This window comes from Penicillium taxi (genome assembly GCF_028828555.1).
Source record: "Penicillium taxi strain IBT 34144 chromosome Unknown utg000004l_segment0_segment0, whole genome shotgun sequence".
Classification (NCBI taxonomy): domain Eukaryota; kingdom Fungi; phylum Ascomycota; class Eurotiomycetes; order Eurotiales; family Aspergillaceae; genus Penicillium; species Penicillium taxi.
Window position 1 is genome coordinate 6,314,542 of NW_026643206.1, and position 12,957 is coordinate 6,327,498.

General features: G+C 46.6%; 7 protein-coding genes across 7 annotated transcripts; 4 read left to right on the top strand and 3 right to left on the bottom strand.

Moving 5' to 3' along the window:
* Nucleotides 1-343: 343 nt before the first annotated feature.
* N7495_007252 (Zn(II)2Cys6 transcription factor domain-containing protein) lies at nucleotides 344-734 on the top strand (the record flags this gene model as incomplete). The annotated part of the gene is made up of 2 exons (XM_057209903.1): nucleotides 344-526; nucleotides 582-734. The coding sequence occupies 2 exons, from the start codon at nucleotides 344-346 to the stop codon at nucleotides 732-734; spliced, it is 336 nt and encodes a 111-aa protein (XP_057063677.1).
* A 68-nt stretch (nucleotides 735-802) lies between these two features.
* Nucleotides 803-1,624, top strand: N7495_007253 (uncharacterized protein; the record flags this gene model as incomplete). The annotated part of the gene is made up of 1 exon (XM_057209904.1): nucleotides 803-1,624. The coding sequence occupies one exon, from the start codon at nucleotides 803-805 to the stop codon at nucleotides 1,622-1,624; it is 822 nt and encodes a 273-aa protein (XP_057063678.1).
* A 1,615-nt stretch (nucleotides 1,625-3,239) lies between these two features.
* On the top strand, nucleotides 3,240-3,443 carry N7495_007254 (uncharacterized protein; the record flags this gene model as incomplete). The annotated part of the gene is made up of 1 exon (XM_057209905.1): nucleotides 3,240-3,443. One exon carries the CDS (start codon nucleotides 3,240-3,242, stop codon nucleotides 3,441-3,443), a length of 204 nt encoding a protein of 67 aa, XP_057063679.1.
* A 465-nt stretch (nucleotides 3,444-3,908) lies between these two features.
* On the bottom strand, nucleotides 3,909-4,633 carry N7495_007255 (40S ribosomal protein eS24; the record flags this gene model as incomplete). The annotated part of the gene is made up of 3 exons (XM_057209906.1): nucleotides 3,909-3,985; nucleotides 4,053-4,300; nucleotides 4,557-4,633. 3 exons carry the CDS (start codon nucleotides 4,631-4,633, stop codon nucleotides 3,909-3,911), a joined length of 402 nt encoding a protein of 133 aa, XP_057063680.1.
* A 257-nt stretch (nucleotides 4,634-4,890) lies between these two features.
* Nucleotides 4,891-6,179, top strand: N7495_007256 (protein-lysine N-methyltransferase; the record flags this gene model as incomplete). The annotated part of the gene is made up of 4 exons (XM_057209907.1): nucleotides 4,891-5,115; nucleotides 5,218-5,757; nucleotides 5,817-5,952; nucleotides 6,013-6,179. 4 exons carry the CDS (start codon nucleotides 4,891-4,893, stop codon nucleotides 6,177-6,179), a joined length of 1,068 nt encoding a protein of 355 aa, XP_057063681.1.
* Nucleotides 6,180-6,647: 468 nt separating this feature from the next.
* On the bottom strand, nucleotides 6,648-9,254 carry N7495_007257 (uncharacterized protein; the record flags this gene model as incomplete). Its single annotated transcript, XM_057209908.1, has 2 exons — nucleotides 6,648-8,696; nucleotides 9,066-9,254. The coding sequence occupies 2 exons, from the start codon at nucleotides 9,252-9,254 to the stop codon at nucleotides 6,648-6,650; spliced, it is 2,238 nt and encodes a 745-aa protein (XP_057063682.1).
* Nucleotides 9,255-10,132: 878 nt separating this feature from the next.
* N7495_007258 (uncharacterized protein) lies at nucleotides 10,133-12,443 on the bottom strand (the record flags this gene model as incomplete). The annotated part of the gene is made up of 5 exons (XM_057209909.1): nucleotides 10,133-10,263; nucleotides 10,312-10,818; nucleotides 10,873-11,119; nucleotides 11,177-11,588; nucleotides 11,659-12,443. The coding sequence occupies 5 exons, from the start codon at nucleotides 12,441-12,443 to the stop codon at nucleotides 10,133-10,135; spliced, it is 2,082 nt and encodes a 693-aa protein (XP_057063683.1).
* Nucleotides 12,444-12,957: the final 514 nt, after the last annotated feature.

The window sequence follows — 12,957 nt, forward strand, 5'->3', positions numbered from 1 at the left end:
AGAATAGAGTAAATAAATGAAATTACCAGGGGGCAAAAATAATAATAAAAATCATTTGAAAGCTCCTAGGGCTAAAATAGTGCCTAGCAAAAAAATAATTAAAAAGAGAACACAGCAATCACACCGATTGTTACCAAAACATGGCTTAATGGCTTAAAATCTAGCCCTATCTCCCAGAGACATCTTGACTTGTTCATTTCCCTTTCTCTCTCACTACAAATCATGTTCTGAACTTGTTGGAATCCTCAACTTGCTTTCATGTTTCATGCTATTTGCTGATTGACGGGATTTTGAATTTTTCTTATTGAAGCACTTGCACTTTAAGCTTCTTCTCACCTTTACAATGGACTCTTTCTACACTGAAAAGTCTGGGTTTGATCAACCTAGGCATGATATGGCCTTTTCCATGTCCCGTTCAATGCGAAGTATGACCCAACAGGAGTTGAACGATCGCTCTTGTATAAGCCATGCCACTGAGATGGATGGCAAGTCCCGCAACCCGCAACGACGTCGAGTCCCTATCGCTGTATGGTTTTTCTCATCTCATCTTAAGTTCAAGTTCTTACCTTTTTTCAATTTAGTGTGGCAGATGCCGAAAAAGAAAGATCAAGTGCAGTGGGGATTCTGGTGATGGCCAAGGCTGTACCAACTGCCGTTCAGCTGGCAATACAGACTGCCAATTCTTACGAGTAAGCCCTGAGCCTGACAAAAAAAGGAAGGAGCAAGCTGACTAGAGATTTATCAGATGCACTCATTAAATCTACCAGCCAAGCCATGGCCATACCCCAACGTGGAGACAGCAATGGTTCAATCACCCAGATTAGCACCGGACCTGTACACACATGCCCCCGGCAAACCAACTCTCATGTCCATGAACTCACCCCAGACTCGCATGGCTACATTCCAGCGGACACCAGAATTTGATCTGGGCCCAGAGCATGTATTTCAACGACCGATGATGGGGTCAGAACCTATGCACTACGAGGGCGAACAGACAAACTACAACATGTCTCCAGAATACCTGCATTCCAATGCTCCACCAGGGGTATTTATGGACTATGAGACAGCTAGCTGGAACCCAAAACACTGGGACTCAGTTGTCAATAGCAGATCTGCTGGAAATGGAGGAATGTACCCGGAGCCAGAACAGTCGCCTTTCTACATGCTTCCCAGTCAGGTTATCACCAACGACCTCTCCCAGTCTGTTGCTGTCTCATCACCTGATGCACCAGGCTCAGACCGAATACTTCCCACCCCAACCTGCCGAAGCCAACAAGTTCCCAGCATTACAGTCCCAAACGACCGTCTTAGCCGCACACTTTCACGAGACAACAGTACAGCCGGTCAACGTCACCTCGCACTGACAAGCGAGTGTGCTGCAGACATATACGGCTACACAAGCACCGAGAAGAGCAAGCGCGGTGATGGTGGAAATGGAGGCGATTCTCGCTACCCGGGAGCTACACTTATGAGCGGCCTACCATATACCCGTGTACCGCACCGGGATATGCCTGCTAATCCATTCGCTTTTAATATGATTCCTGACGCTCTCTCGGAGTATCAGCGTGTTGTGGAGAATGTCCATAGACCTGTTGAGCCGTTGAGAAACCAAGGTGCTTACTAGTTTGCTTTACTCTGCTGTCTTTACCATCCTGCTTTGACTTTTAAGGCTATGGGATTGAAGCACCGGCCGAGACCTCCAGGTCTGGGGGCTCGGGATGGAACATATTCTGAGTTCTGTCCAGGTACCCTTCCACTAATTCTCATGCCGTCAACTCGGGAAAGAAAATGATACCCTTCTGCTAATCTTCATCAACCAACAAGATAAATGATTGTGTCTAGATGATGGGTTCTCTCTGGTCTTTCCCAGCCTCTGGCTATCATATCTACCCTTTGATGCCCCTACGGCCATATTTACGGCACTATTTACGGCACTTTTTCAACTGAATCTTGATGCTCTGACCCTTACTATTATTACTATTCTGTGTTTTTTTCTCTGCATGTGCTGTCTGTCATTCTTGGATCTTTCCATTCCAGGCCTTTCTTCCTCTCTGATCTCCCTTTTCATTCTCATTCTCATTCTCATTTCCATCTCCACTTCCTCATGTGGAGTACTGGAGATGCTTAATACCCTCAGCTTGTGTGGCATGTGTGTGGAGGTTACTGTCTGCAGTATGTCATGGTACTTATCATTTTGTATCTATTCCCATGTTGTACTTGCAATTCCTTTTTCTTGTTTCCCCTTGACTTTGGGTTTGCTTTCTACAGGATGCACGGCCTGCTCCTTTTGTGCTTTTGATATCCTTGGGTTTGTCTTTTCACTTTGGTAAAATTATGTTGAACCTGTCAACGACAGTGTCTAGCTTCGAACAAATTCTGATCTGTTTACTTTTTTCCTTCTCTTCTGATGAAAGGCTCTATATTTTCTGGTGGGGGTTTGATTATTGTCTAGTACCTATCTATTAATGGGAGGCATTTTGTTGTACGTTCATAGCTTTCTTATGCTACCTGCTGGTTCGAATGATGATCTTATCCTATCATGGCTCAAGCATCCGTCTTTCTTAATTTCACTTATGGTATAGCTACCTACGTACTTAATTTCATATTCTAATCATGCTTTATGCTGTACCGTTACACTTGACTTGAGCCATCCTTCCCGTGTTGATCTCTTGATGATCTGTGTTATTAACGTCAACGCTCTCTAAGCTAGAAAGGGGAGGACCTTAACCTGCAATGTTACATAAGAAATCACTCCCTTCAAGTAGAGAGTACAACTATGTGTGGAAATGGGAATTGAAATGGAAAGCCTGAAACTCAAAACTGGTACACAAAAGGACAGGATATCAGATGAGGCATGAGCTTAACAAAATAGCTTCCTCCTAATCTAGAACTAAAATTACAGATTGGGACAACCGGTCAATCACTCTAGCTTCACTGTGTAATCTCCCGCACAAACTCATCATCACACCTTCAGTTGCAAGATGACCCTGCATCTTCATGGCTCGTCCTTAGTCTAAAGACTATGATGTACATCTTTCAGCTCTTTTCTCTCCGCCCAAGCTTTCATCCTGGTCAGGGCCGTGCGTCGGATGCATGGATTCGAGATCTAGCGCTTTGGGGGGGGGGGGGGGGGGGGGTGTTGATGGTGTTATGCTACGAATGGAGGGTGATTATTTCTTTCAGCTGGTCCGATTCCCCGAAATCTTGTTGAGTTTGCGTGGCCGTGGGATAGTATCCGGATGGGCTGTACGTACTCTGTACTCTGTGCTTGGTACTCTGTGCTTGGTGTGACTGTCCTTGGTTGGACTGAGGGGGGTGAGATCAAGTATAAATCTTGTAACCCCGGATTTTGGGTGGGACTTGTAGAAAGCCACAAGATACCAGGACCAAGTGAACAGGATTCTACGGGCTACACTTTGGAAGCAGCTGAACAGAAACAGTAAAAATATGTAATTCATAACCGGAACAACAGCCGAAGCCCGGGTTATCATATCCCTTGTTTTGATTCGAAGCTGATGATCCAAACCAATATGGAAAGAAACAACGCCTTTTTTGTGAAAGGTAAAAAAAGGAGGATCATCAGGTTCGCTGTGATCCAAGACCAAGACCACGACAAAGGGGAATTTGCCACAGACAGCAAAAAACAGTCGACATTTTCCCCTTTTATTCTTTTTTTAAAGCGAAACGCATCCATGAAAGAAAACATCCTCGGCTACGGTTTCTATCCAAATTATCGTGGAGTAGAATGTTCGTGAAATCGATGATATTGTCAATGAAGATACCATGACGCCGATACCATCCCCGTCACACGTCCACACATCAAAACCAGAACCACCAGACCACGAAACGTTGCATCCATCGCGCAATGCAGTTCACCGGTCCATGTTGAATCAGGAGAAGCGAGACGTTTAGTTCTTGGACTTTTTGGGGCCCTTGACCTTGGCGACACCGCGGAACTTCTTGGAGCGGTTCTTCCGTTGCTTGCCTGTAGAAAGGAAGGGGTGTTAGTTGAAATTGTTCAGGTCGAGTTGTGGGGGGTCGTAAAAACATACGCTGCTGTCGGCTGGCCTTCTCGATCTTGCTGGCGGCACCGATGCGGACGAGACGGTAGTGGGGCTCGAACTTCTTCAGGGCCTCGCCGGAGTCGTAGACAAGAGCAAAGCCGGTGGACTTGCCACCACCGTACTGTGTGCGGAACCCGAAAACGGAGACCTGGTCCTTGTTGGACTTGTAGAGGTCGGCCAGCTTCTCACGGAGCTCGTCCTTGGAGACGTTAGGGCGGTTGGGGTGGAGGACATCACTAATAGCAGGAAGAAGTCAGTCGAGTCGTTCCTAGAATTTTTGTGTGATTCCCGATTCTCTCAGATCCCCCAGTAGTTTGTATAAATATTCTCGACGAAAATAATAGCGCGGTGTTGTGCTTGTTGTTGCGTTGGTGTTCTTGAGATATATGCGCGAAATTGTCGATAATTCGCCTTCCTTCAATTTCCTTCCATTGCTTGCAATTCTGTGGGGGTTCTTCACGGGCTCGAGACAAAAGGAAAAGGGGTTCTTACACGACCATCTGCTTGCGGGCCAGCAGAGGGTTGCGGATGAACTTGCGAGTCCGCAGGGTAACGGGGGTGTCGGCCATTTTGCTGGTGGTTGGTGATGCAAGAGGGAATGAGTGTGGATAGTCGACTTTCAATTTTCGTGCGGTGCGTCTCGGCTAGTATTAAGCTAATCCTTTTTAGGGCTTGGTCACGGGGTATGATGACTCAGGTGGATGCGTATCTGCTTATCGAAAGTTGCCATCTTTCTTATCGATAAGAGATAGTGGAAAATCAGGGCTGGAATCTCAAATCTCAGATTTACGGATTACAGCTTGCCAGTGGGTCAGTTTTTCTAACGATGGAGACAATTCGCACTTTATGTGCTCAGTACTTCCAGCTGGTCGAAGTGCCAGCTCTGTTTATACCTCCAGGAGAAGTTCTCATCCAGCAAAATGTTCAAACCGCATTATATGAGCGCATGTTTGACGAGTCCCTCAATCTACCACCGGCTACATACCGAACGCGAGTATTGAAAGAGATTATCGCGCGAATTGAAAGCTCTGTCAAGGATCCTGAGGAAGATGTATGTCAGAAACTCACTTCAATCATGTTCAATCGAGACTAGTCGATCTATACATATCCTATACATTTAATTTCAGTCTCTTATATTATCTCCACCGAATAGGAAATCCTAGACGATCTCATGACATCCTTGGGTAGCCTACTCGCCCAGCCAAAACCCAGCGCCCTCCAACAAGCTCAGCAACTCTCCCACGTCAAATACACTGCTCCGCTCACCTCCTCTACCACCACTTCAGACCGAACGGTAACCACCATCGAATCACGAGGTCTCATCCTCTCTGGCGGGACAACGGGTAACAGAACATGGGAAGCAGCTCTTCATCTCGGCTCATTTCTCGCCACAGAAGCAGGCGAAGCCCTCGTCCGCAATAAACGGGTGATAGAACTTGGCGCAGGAACAGGATTTCTGTCTCTATTTTGTGCCCGTCATCTTGGTGTGCGGACTGTTGTATCTACGGATCGAGAGCCGGTGTTGATTGATAATATTCGTGAATGTGCGATTTTGAATCGGGACTCGAATGAGGAAATTCCTATCTATCCTGCTGTTTGGAATTGGGGAACACCTTTGGAAGTCACTGAGGAAATGGAACATATTGTTGAAGGTGAAAGACCGGAGTTTGAAATTGCACTTGGTGCTGATTTGGTATGGCCTTCTTACACATTCAGTTTGGTCCTTTCCTTGTGCTGGGCTTACACAGTCAGATATACGATACCGACCTTGTCCCTCTCCTTTTATCAACAGTGCGCGACCTCTTCGACAACTACCACGTTGGAGAATTCATCATTTCAGCAACTATGCGAAATGAGAAAACATTCCAAACCTTCCTGACGGGATGCGGTAAGTTGTAATCTTCATTTGCTCGTAGAGAAAAAGGTGAGAGGAAGCTAACAGGTCTAGAAACGAACTCCTTCAAGGTTGAATGCATCCCATTCCAATCTACAGCTGCTGATGAACAATCTGGATTCTTCCATTCGACTAGTATTCCTATCAAGACATATCGAATCTCGAGGGCTGAACGAAGATCCAGCTGCCACGTAAACTGGGCCCTAGAGGCATTCGATTGAACTTCGGAAGAATCATTATAAAAATTATATGCTCAGAGCGTGCATAACCTTGCTGGATCATCAATCTTAATATTCGTCGTTTTACTAGAACCTGAGCTAAATTAGATACGAGGTAATCATGGCGATTGTCTTGTATTCATAAACTAGGAGCAAATGAAAAATAAAATATTATGACCATAGAGAGTGAACCAAAAGGAAAAAGTTCATCGGGTATCATTTATTTGCAACGCCCAGCGTTGCCAGTTGACCTTCTAGCGGCCAGAAAAAGCACCAAAAGAGTGTGATGCACCGAAATCAAGTGCCAAGGACGAGACCGCTCCTCGCAATGCGAGGCGTAATATATGACAGAGAGAAGAAATAGTAGATGTGACGAGATGCTGGGTATTGACAATAGTAATAAGTAGATAGTGAGTGGGCAACAAATAAGAGGTAATCGGAGATTGAGTGAACTGACGAAAGGAGTTCAGTCTACTCAGCCAGACTCTCTCGTAAAAGTTCTTCATCAATGTCTTCCGCATGGATGGAGATAGGAGCCTGTGGCGGAGGGTAGAAACCCATTATAGGACCCTTTTGGTTCACACCTGGGTGGCGGAATCCTGGAGGTGGGCGCGGGGTATTCTTAGGTGTCGAAGTCTTTGAGTTCGGTGGTTTAATTGGTATTTGTGGCTCAGATTGGGTGGTGGAATCCTCAGCATCATCTTCTTCTGAGACGGGCGCAACTCCCCACTTACCCATGACCCAGCCGCCCATTCGGCGTCGTAATGTCTTCTTGTTGGGCGTTGGAGTTGCGGTGGAGCTGGTGCTGATGCTGGCACTGTCTGGAGAGATGGCAGATGTGAACTCTGAGGGAATACTGCTTGCAGCCATAGATGCTAGAAGAGAGCGGGAGGACTGTTCGGATCTCCTGGCAAGATTTGCTGTGATGGTAGCTGTTGAAATGATTGGCGGTGTTGAAGCCAATTCAACGCTCGGGGCCATGAGGCGTCTGGGAATGGGTATGCCTGAATGCCAGTCACCCATGCTTGAGTAACGATTTGTCGGAGTGTGAATATCCATCCCTGCAATTGACAATAGGCTGTCATGCGAAGAGGACTTGCGTAGAGACTTGTACGGCGTATGGATGCCGAAAATGTTCGATTCATTAGTTTGTGTTGAATCGCGTGCGGCAGAATGTAAGTAGTACCCAGATGGTGAAGCTTCTGACTCCTCTGGAATAGCGGCATGTGATGGAATGCCTTCGTACATGTCCGAGAAGGCCGATCGATCATATTGTTCTTCGTAGTCGCCCATAGATCGCGAATCGCGATCTAACGCTTTGACGCCAGTCATAGGAGACGTGAACACGGTGCTGTCGGGGCTCGTAGCCTGGGAATAACCCGTGACATCCATACGATCAAAGATCGAAGATGTACGGAAAGCAGACTGGGGGGAACTAGCTCTGGAATCAAATGTGGAGGATTGCGCTGACCAGCGGCGAGAAGAGGGTGGGATCGAGACTGAAGTTTGAGATAGTATCGTGTTCATAGAAGAGCCGGAGGGCTGAGAGCGATGCATGTTATTTCGTGACAATGGTGGATTTCGCATAGAGAGATTCAAAGGGATAGTATTCCCAACAGCGGGTCTCTTCTTTTTCACCCGACGAGTCCATGGGCCCTTGTCCTTCTTCGGACTAGACGTGTGGAAATGGTGGTGGATGTGGAATTCTTGAGACACTCGGTCTCTTGAGTGAAGTTCCTCGCTGAGAGTCGAACTTGAAATTGGCTCGAGGACATGTTCATTCTCATCATCGACGCCAGGCAGAGGTTGATCGCACATGACTTGTTCTCGCAAGTTTTGAACCTCATAATTAGAGCTATCAAGCATTTGGCGCAGCTCCATGATACCGACTTGAAGATTGGCATTATCTTGCAAAATATCCTTAACGAAGCGCGAAACAACGTGAGTCCTGGGGTTGTGGGTAATTTCTGAGGCAGCTGCAGCTCCCTTCAAACGTCCAGCTGCATGGTCCAGCTCGCGCTCAACCTGACGCTTGCGCTCCATACGCTGGAATATTTCCTCATGACGTGCACGTTCCTCGCGACCCTCAGCCTCGACATGTTCAACTTGATCAGTTAGATCGCGTAGCCTATTCTCGGTGCTCCTCCATCGATTCACCGCAGCTCGCTCATCCTCCTCTGTAGCCTCCAAGCGCTCTTGAATTCTCAAATGCTCAGCCTCCATCTGATTCAACTGATCTTCAAGCTCTGCAGCTCGGACCGAAGCAGCATTCAAATGTCGCAACTCTTCCTCGGTTCTTGCCAAGGTCTGAGTGAGCGAGTGGATACGGTCGTCGGACTCAGAGGCGGTTTTATTTATGGTTTCCAGCTGCTCCAGCAGACTGTGATTCTCCTCGACGATACGCATATTTTCAATTTGGACTTGAGACTTTTCAAGCTCGAGAGCTTCAATACTGGCAGCTAGTAGTTGGCGGTCCTCTTCGGCTTGGGAAACGTAACTTTCATGGCGGTGGAGTAAAGCCTGTAGAGCAAATGTCAGCGATGAGGGAGCGCCTTGACATTCTGCCTCAACAGAATAGTCGTGAAAAGGTAAAGCCATGACGGACGCCTGAGCAACGAGAGAGGATGAGAGACCTCAATGCGGGGGAGGATTCCATAGGACGAAGGCACGAGATGAAAAGGCAAAAAGTATGGGAGTGAAAGGTAAAAACGGAAGCAGGTACAGAATGAGGCACAGGGAACTATGTGAGAAAAGCAACCAAAAAAGCAAATACAATCAATAGGTGGAGAATGACAAGGCAAAATGATGGATCGCAAATATTCATGCACATCGTCTATCTTCGCTTTAAGGAAATGCGACGCGACCAAGTATAAAATAAAAACCACGTACCTGCCCTAATCTTGCTGCTGTTGCAAGATCTTTCTCCATGGCCTCAAGGGCAACACTGTTATGCTCGAGTATAGCACAGTCATTACGAGCACAGCAACACCGCAGTGTGGCTGGCTCTCTAGAATGTGTTGGAATGCTGGGCATATAATCATCCGAGTCAGGATCCGAGCTATGCGGGTGGGAATCCATAGTAAGAATGTGGCCCCTTCTGGGAGCTGATGGCGAGGGGACTGATCATCCGTGAAGGTGCGAGCTATCGCTTGTATACAGTCGAAGAGACTGCAGTGGGATGCCGCGTACAGGTCATCCGTGCAAGAAAGCGGAGCAAGTCAGCTGACAGAGTTGCTTAGTCAAAATTGTCAAAATTTCGAAATGGAGTATAGCTTTGGACAGGAATAGTATAGAATGAGAGGCGTAATTTAGGGGTGATCACAGGTATAGGGGATAAGAAATGAATTGTCCCTTTTTCAGTTAAAAAGGGTTCTATTATTGAAATTCCAGTATGCCCACGTCATGCCGGATAATTGGGGCTGATAGGGGATCTTCCCCAAGCCATAGCGCCTAGTTGGTGGCTGGGAGAGCATGAAAATCACATTTCAGAACCCACCCGTGTCTTGAAGTTAGTCACTTGTACTAGTGACAATAAACTGCTTTTTATGGGTGGGTGATTTTCAATTTTACTAAGGAGTTCAAGTATTGACCCAATATTATCACTTCCAAGTAGATTTACAACTGCAACCCTATATCAGGTTTCTAGGACATGCATTTCCCGACACAATATCCAATTCAGGAGCGAAAAAACGAATTAAGGAGTGAAGAATGAGGAAAATATACTTAGTGAGAAAAAAAAACCAGATCGTTGCCTCAAATGAGATGAGAATCAGGGGGGAGACCCACAGGCACACTGACTAGCAGAAAATGATTTAAATAAAGTAGCCTGGTAACTCCATCATCAACGCAGACAGAGCAGAGAAATATGCGTGAAGCCATATTGGCTGAATAAGTAGCAACATACCAAGGGATATGAAACTATATATAGGATGTTAAAAAAACGCGCAGCGTTCAATTCAAAGAGAAGAGTAAGCCCGAGTATCAATGAAAGACCCAGCGCCACCGTCTTCACTGATCTCGTTGACAAGTGCCTCCGTTTGTTTATAGAGCCGCTCTAGAGCGGAAGTTGATGATCGTCCTAGGGAAACTAAATTTCGTTAGTAGCCATTCTAAGGTAATGGTGAGTAACAAATACCTAAGATTGCCGAGTTCAACTCCTCTGCAACGAGTGTTCGTCCCTTTGAAGAGAGATGATGTCCATGCATGGACTTTTCAGGGTCAGGATATGCAACAAGTGAGAAGATAGCTTTCAGGAATTTCTTGTCACCGCCATTTTCATCGGATGGGTAGTCGAGTTGAAGTTTTTGACCATACTTGAGAACCTCGGCCATGGCCTCGTTGAATTGTGAGCGGGTGTCAGATTCTTCGGTATCCATTCCTTCCCAACCGTCGCCGTCGCCGTCGCCATCAAGTTCCATTTCTTGATCGAAAACTTCCGGTGATGTTGACTGTGGTTGGTTCGAAGCTGTGACAGAATGTTTCTCTGGAGATAAATCGTTTGCTCGGCGCATCATCTCCAGAAATTTACGACACCGGAGGTGAAAGTGAATTTTTGGGTGGCTTCCAAGTACTTTGGGAAAGTAGGCTTTGGTGCTTTTGAGAGCCTGATCAATGTTGCCATCGAGAATTGCGGAGCGAATTTCTGGCAATATTGTTAGATATGCAAAGTCCAGTATTGGTTGTCACTAGGTCCTACTGTTTCGATTAATATCGGCCAGATCCTTCTTCAGCCCGGAGGGATTCACTGGCTTGGTATATCCGTCATTCAAAGCGGCATTCTCTGTCGCTATCTCAGTGGCAAACTCGCGAGCAGCTTTATCGTAACCCTCATGTGCAAGATACTGGGCCACCAGTTCTTGCAAAAGACCGCTCTCGCTTAGCCCTGGCTGTAGGCTGTCGGCAGAAGTGGCGTTAATTTGCGCATGTACCTTATATTTCTTTTTCTGTGTATGATGTGAGTATATTTGCAAATTGACAGGTCGGTATCATTTGTGACGTACGTTCACCATGCCATCAATATCAAACAAGAACGGTTCCTGTCCAAAATTGGTCTTCAAAGCGACGATTCGTTGCTTCTTCATACCAACGGAAGGATAAAGCTTCACATTGCGTAAATCGTGAAAAGCAATGCCTGGTCCTTCAGCTTGATCCGCCCTAGTCGTAGTTTTCAAAAAGGACATCTCACCGAGGAAGACACCATTCTTGGTAAAAAAGCCAGTCCCATTGGAGAAATTGACTCCACAACCAACGATATCACCAAGTCCAAACGTCGGTCCGTAATTACGGCCTTGACCTTGAACTTCGCCAAAAAATGACTTGCCATCATCGCCATGGTAGCCCCAGGATTCCTGTTCCCAGCCGGGAAGGCGCTCAACAGAAGCCTTACTATTCGAGAAGCCGATTGCGATCATGCTAGTTGTTTGCTCGTGTCAGAATTGGGGGTGTCTACAGCAACAAATCCGTCACACTCTCGTTTACATACCCGTCCTTTGGCTTTGACTCAATCGTAATCTCATAGTAGTAGATCCCGCATTGGGGCGGCATAGGGTTGTTGGTACGTAAGGAGGCAGCTTCGTGGTCATGTTTGTCTGTTGGGCCAGAGTAGCGCACCTCTGTGCCATGATTTGAAACCTCCAAGGCGCCATATTTGTCCGTAGAGCTCCATTGCGTGGGTAGCGGCAAAACCTGATCGGTGGTGGTTGAGACCTCTTTCTCGATGATATCATAGGTCATCCCTCGATGAGTCGTGGAGACGTGAGGGTGGTGGCCATTTAATTGTGCGGAGATAGGTGGATTTAAAGTGGAGTGGGATGAGGAGGCTTCGAGCACTTCGGCGTTTAGTATCCTGGCTCTATGAGCAGCGTCACGACGAGAGATGTATCGGGAATTGAGGAGGTAGGACGGGGTGAAATATGAAGGATCCAAGTAGGAGGGATGAAGGGGACCTGATGAATCTGTCTGGTAATAGTTTCCCGCATACATGCGAGAATAGTGAGGCAGGGGGTCTTGAATTGAAGTTGACCTCATGGTGGAGTTTGGATGCATGTCTGGAGCATCCAAGCCAGACTGGGTTCGGTAGAGAAGACGACTATCAAGCTGTGGTGGAGAAGGAGGTTGATGGTTAAGAAGATGTGCAAGTGAGGTTGAGGTAGATGTGGGGGAAACTAATGTGTTGCCGGAGACGACAGAAGCATATGAGTAACGGCGTGGACCGGAGAAGCCATACGTTGGAGCTCTCGCTCCACCTCTGGGGAAAGGATCTGTCATGGCGGGTCACCCAACCCCACGATATCACCACTTGAATTCCTTTTTATTTTTATTTCTCGTTTTCCGGATTTCCTTGTCTCTTGATGTTGTGTGATGGGTCACATCTGTCATCTGATGACCGAAAACAGCGAAGAGTAGTAGTAACTAACCGAGTACGGTAAGAGTTCATATTCTACGGAATCAGAGTAGAATGAAACAGATACCAGGTAAGATGTCAATAAATCTGTCATCTGTGCGGGGCCTAGGGTAAAAATAGGAAATGAGGGGATTGTAACAACCCCTCCGATGCTTATGGAAGTACAAGATTCTTTGTACTATCTCGAGTATCACTTTGGGTATCTATGTACTTGATCTTACAGAGACCAGACATGGTTCTTGCACCTATGGACTCATGGATGAATTATAGTAGTATACTTTAAAAGTACTAAGTACGATATAATTAGCCGTCAAAGAAGTGGTATTTCAAGTCAATCCGGAACAAAGTCCCAAGTTGATACCATCAAATAAGCAAGAT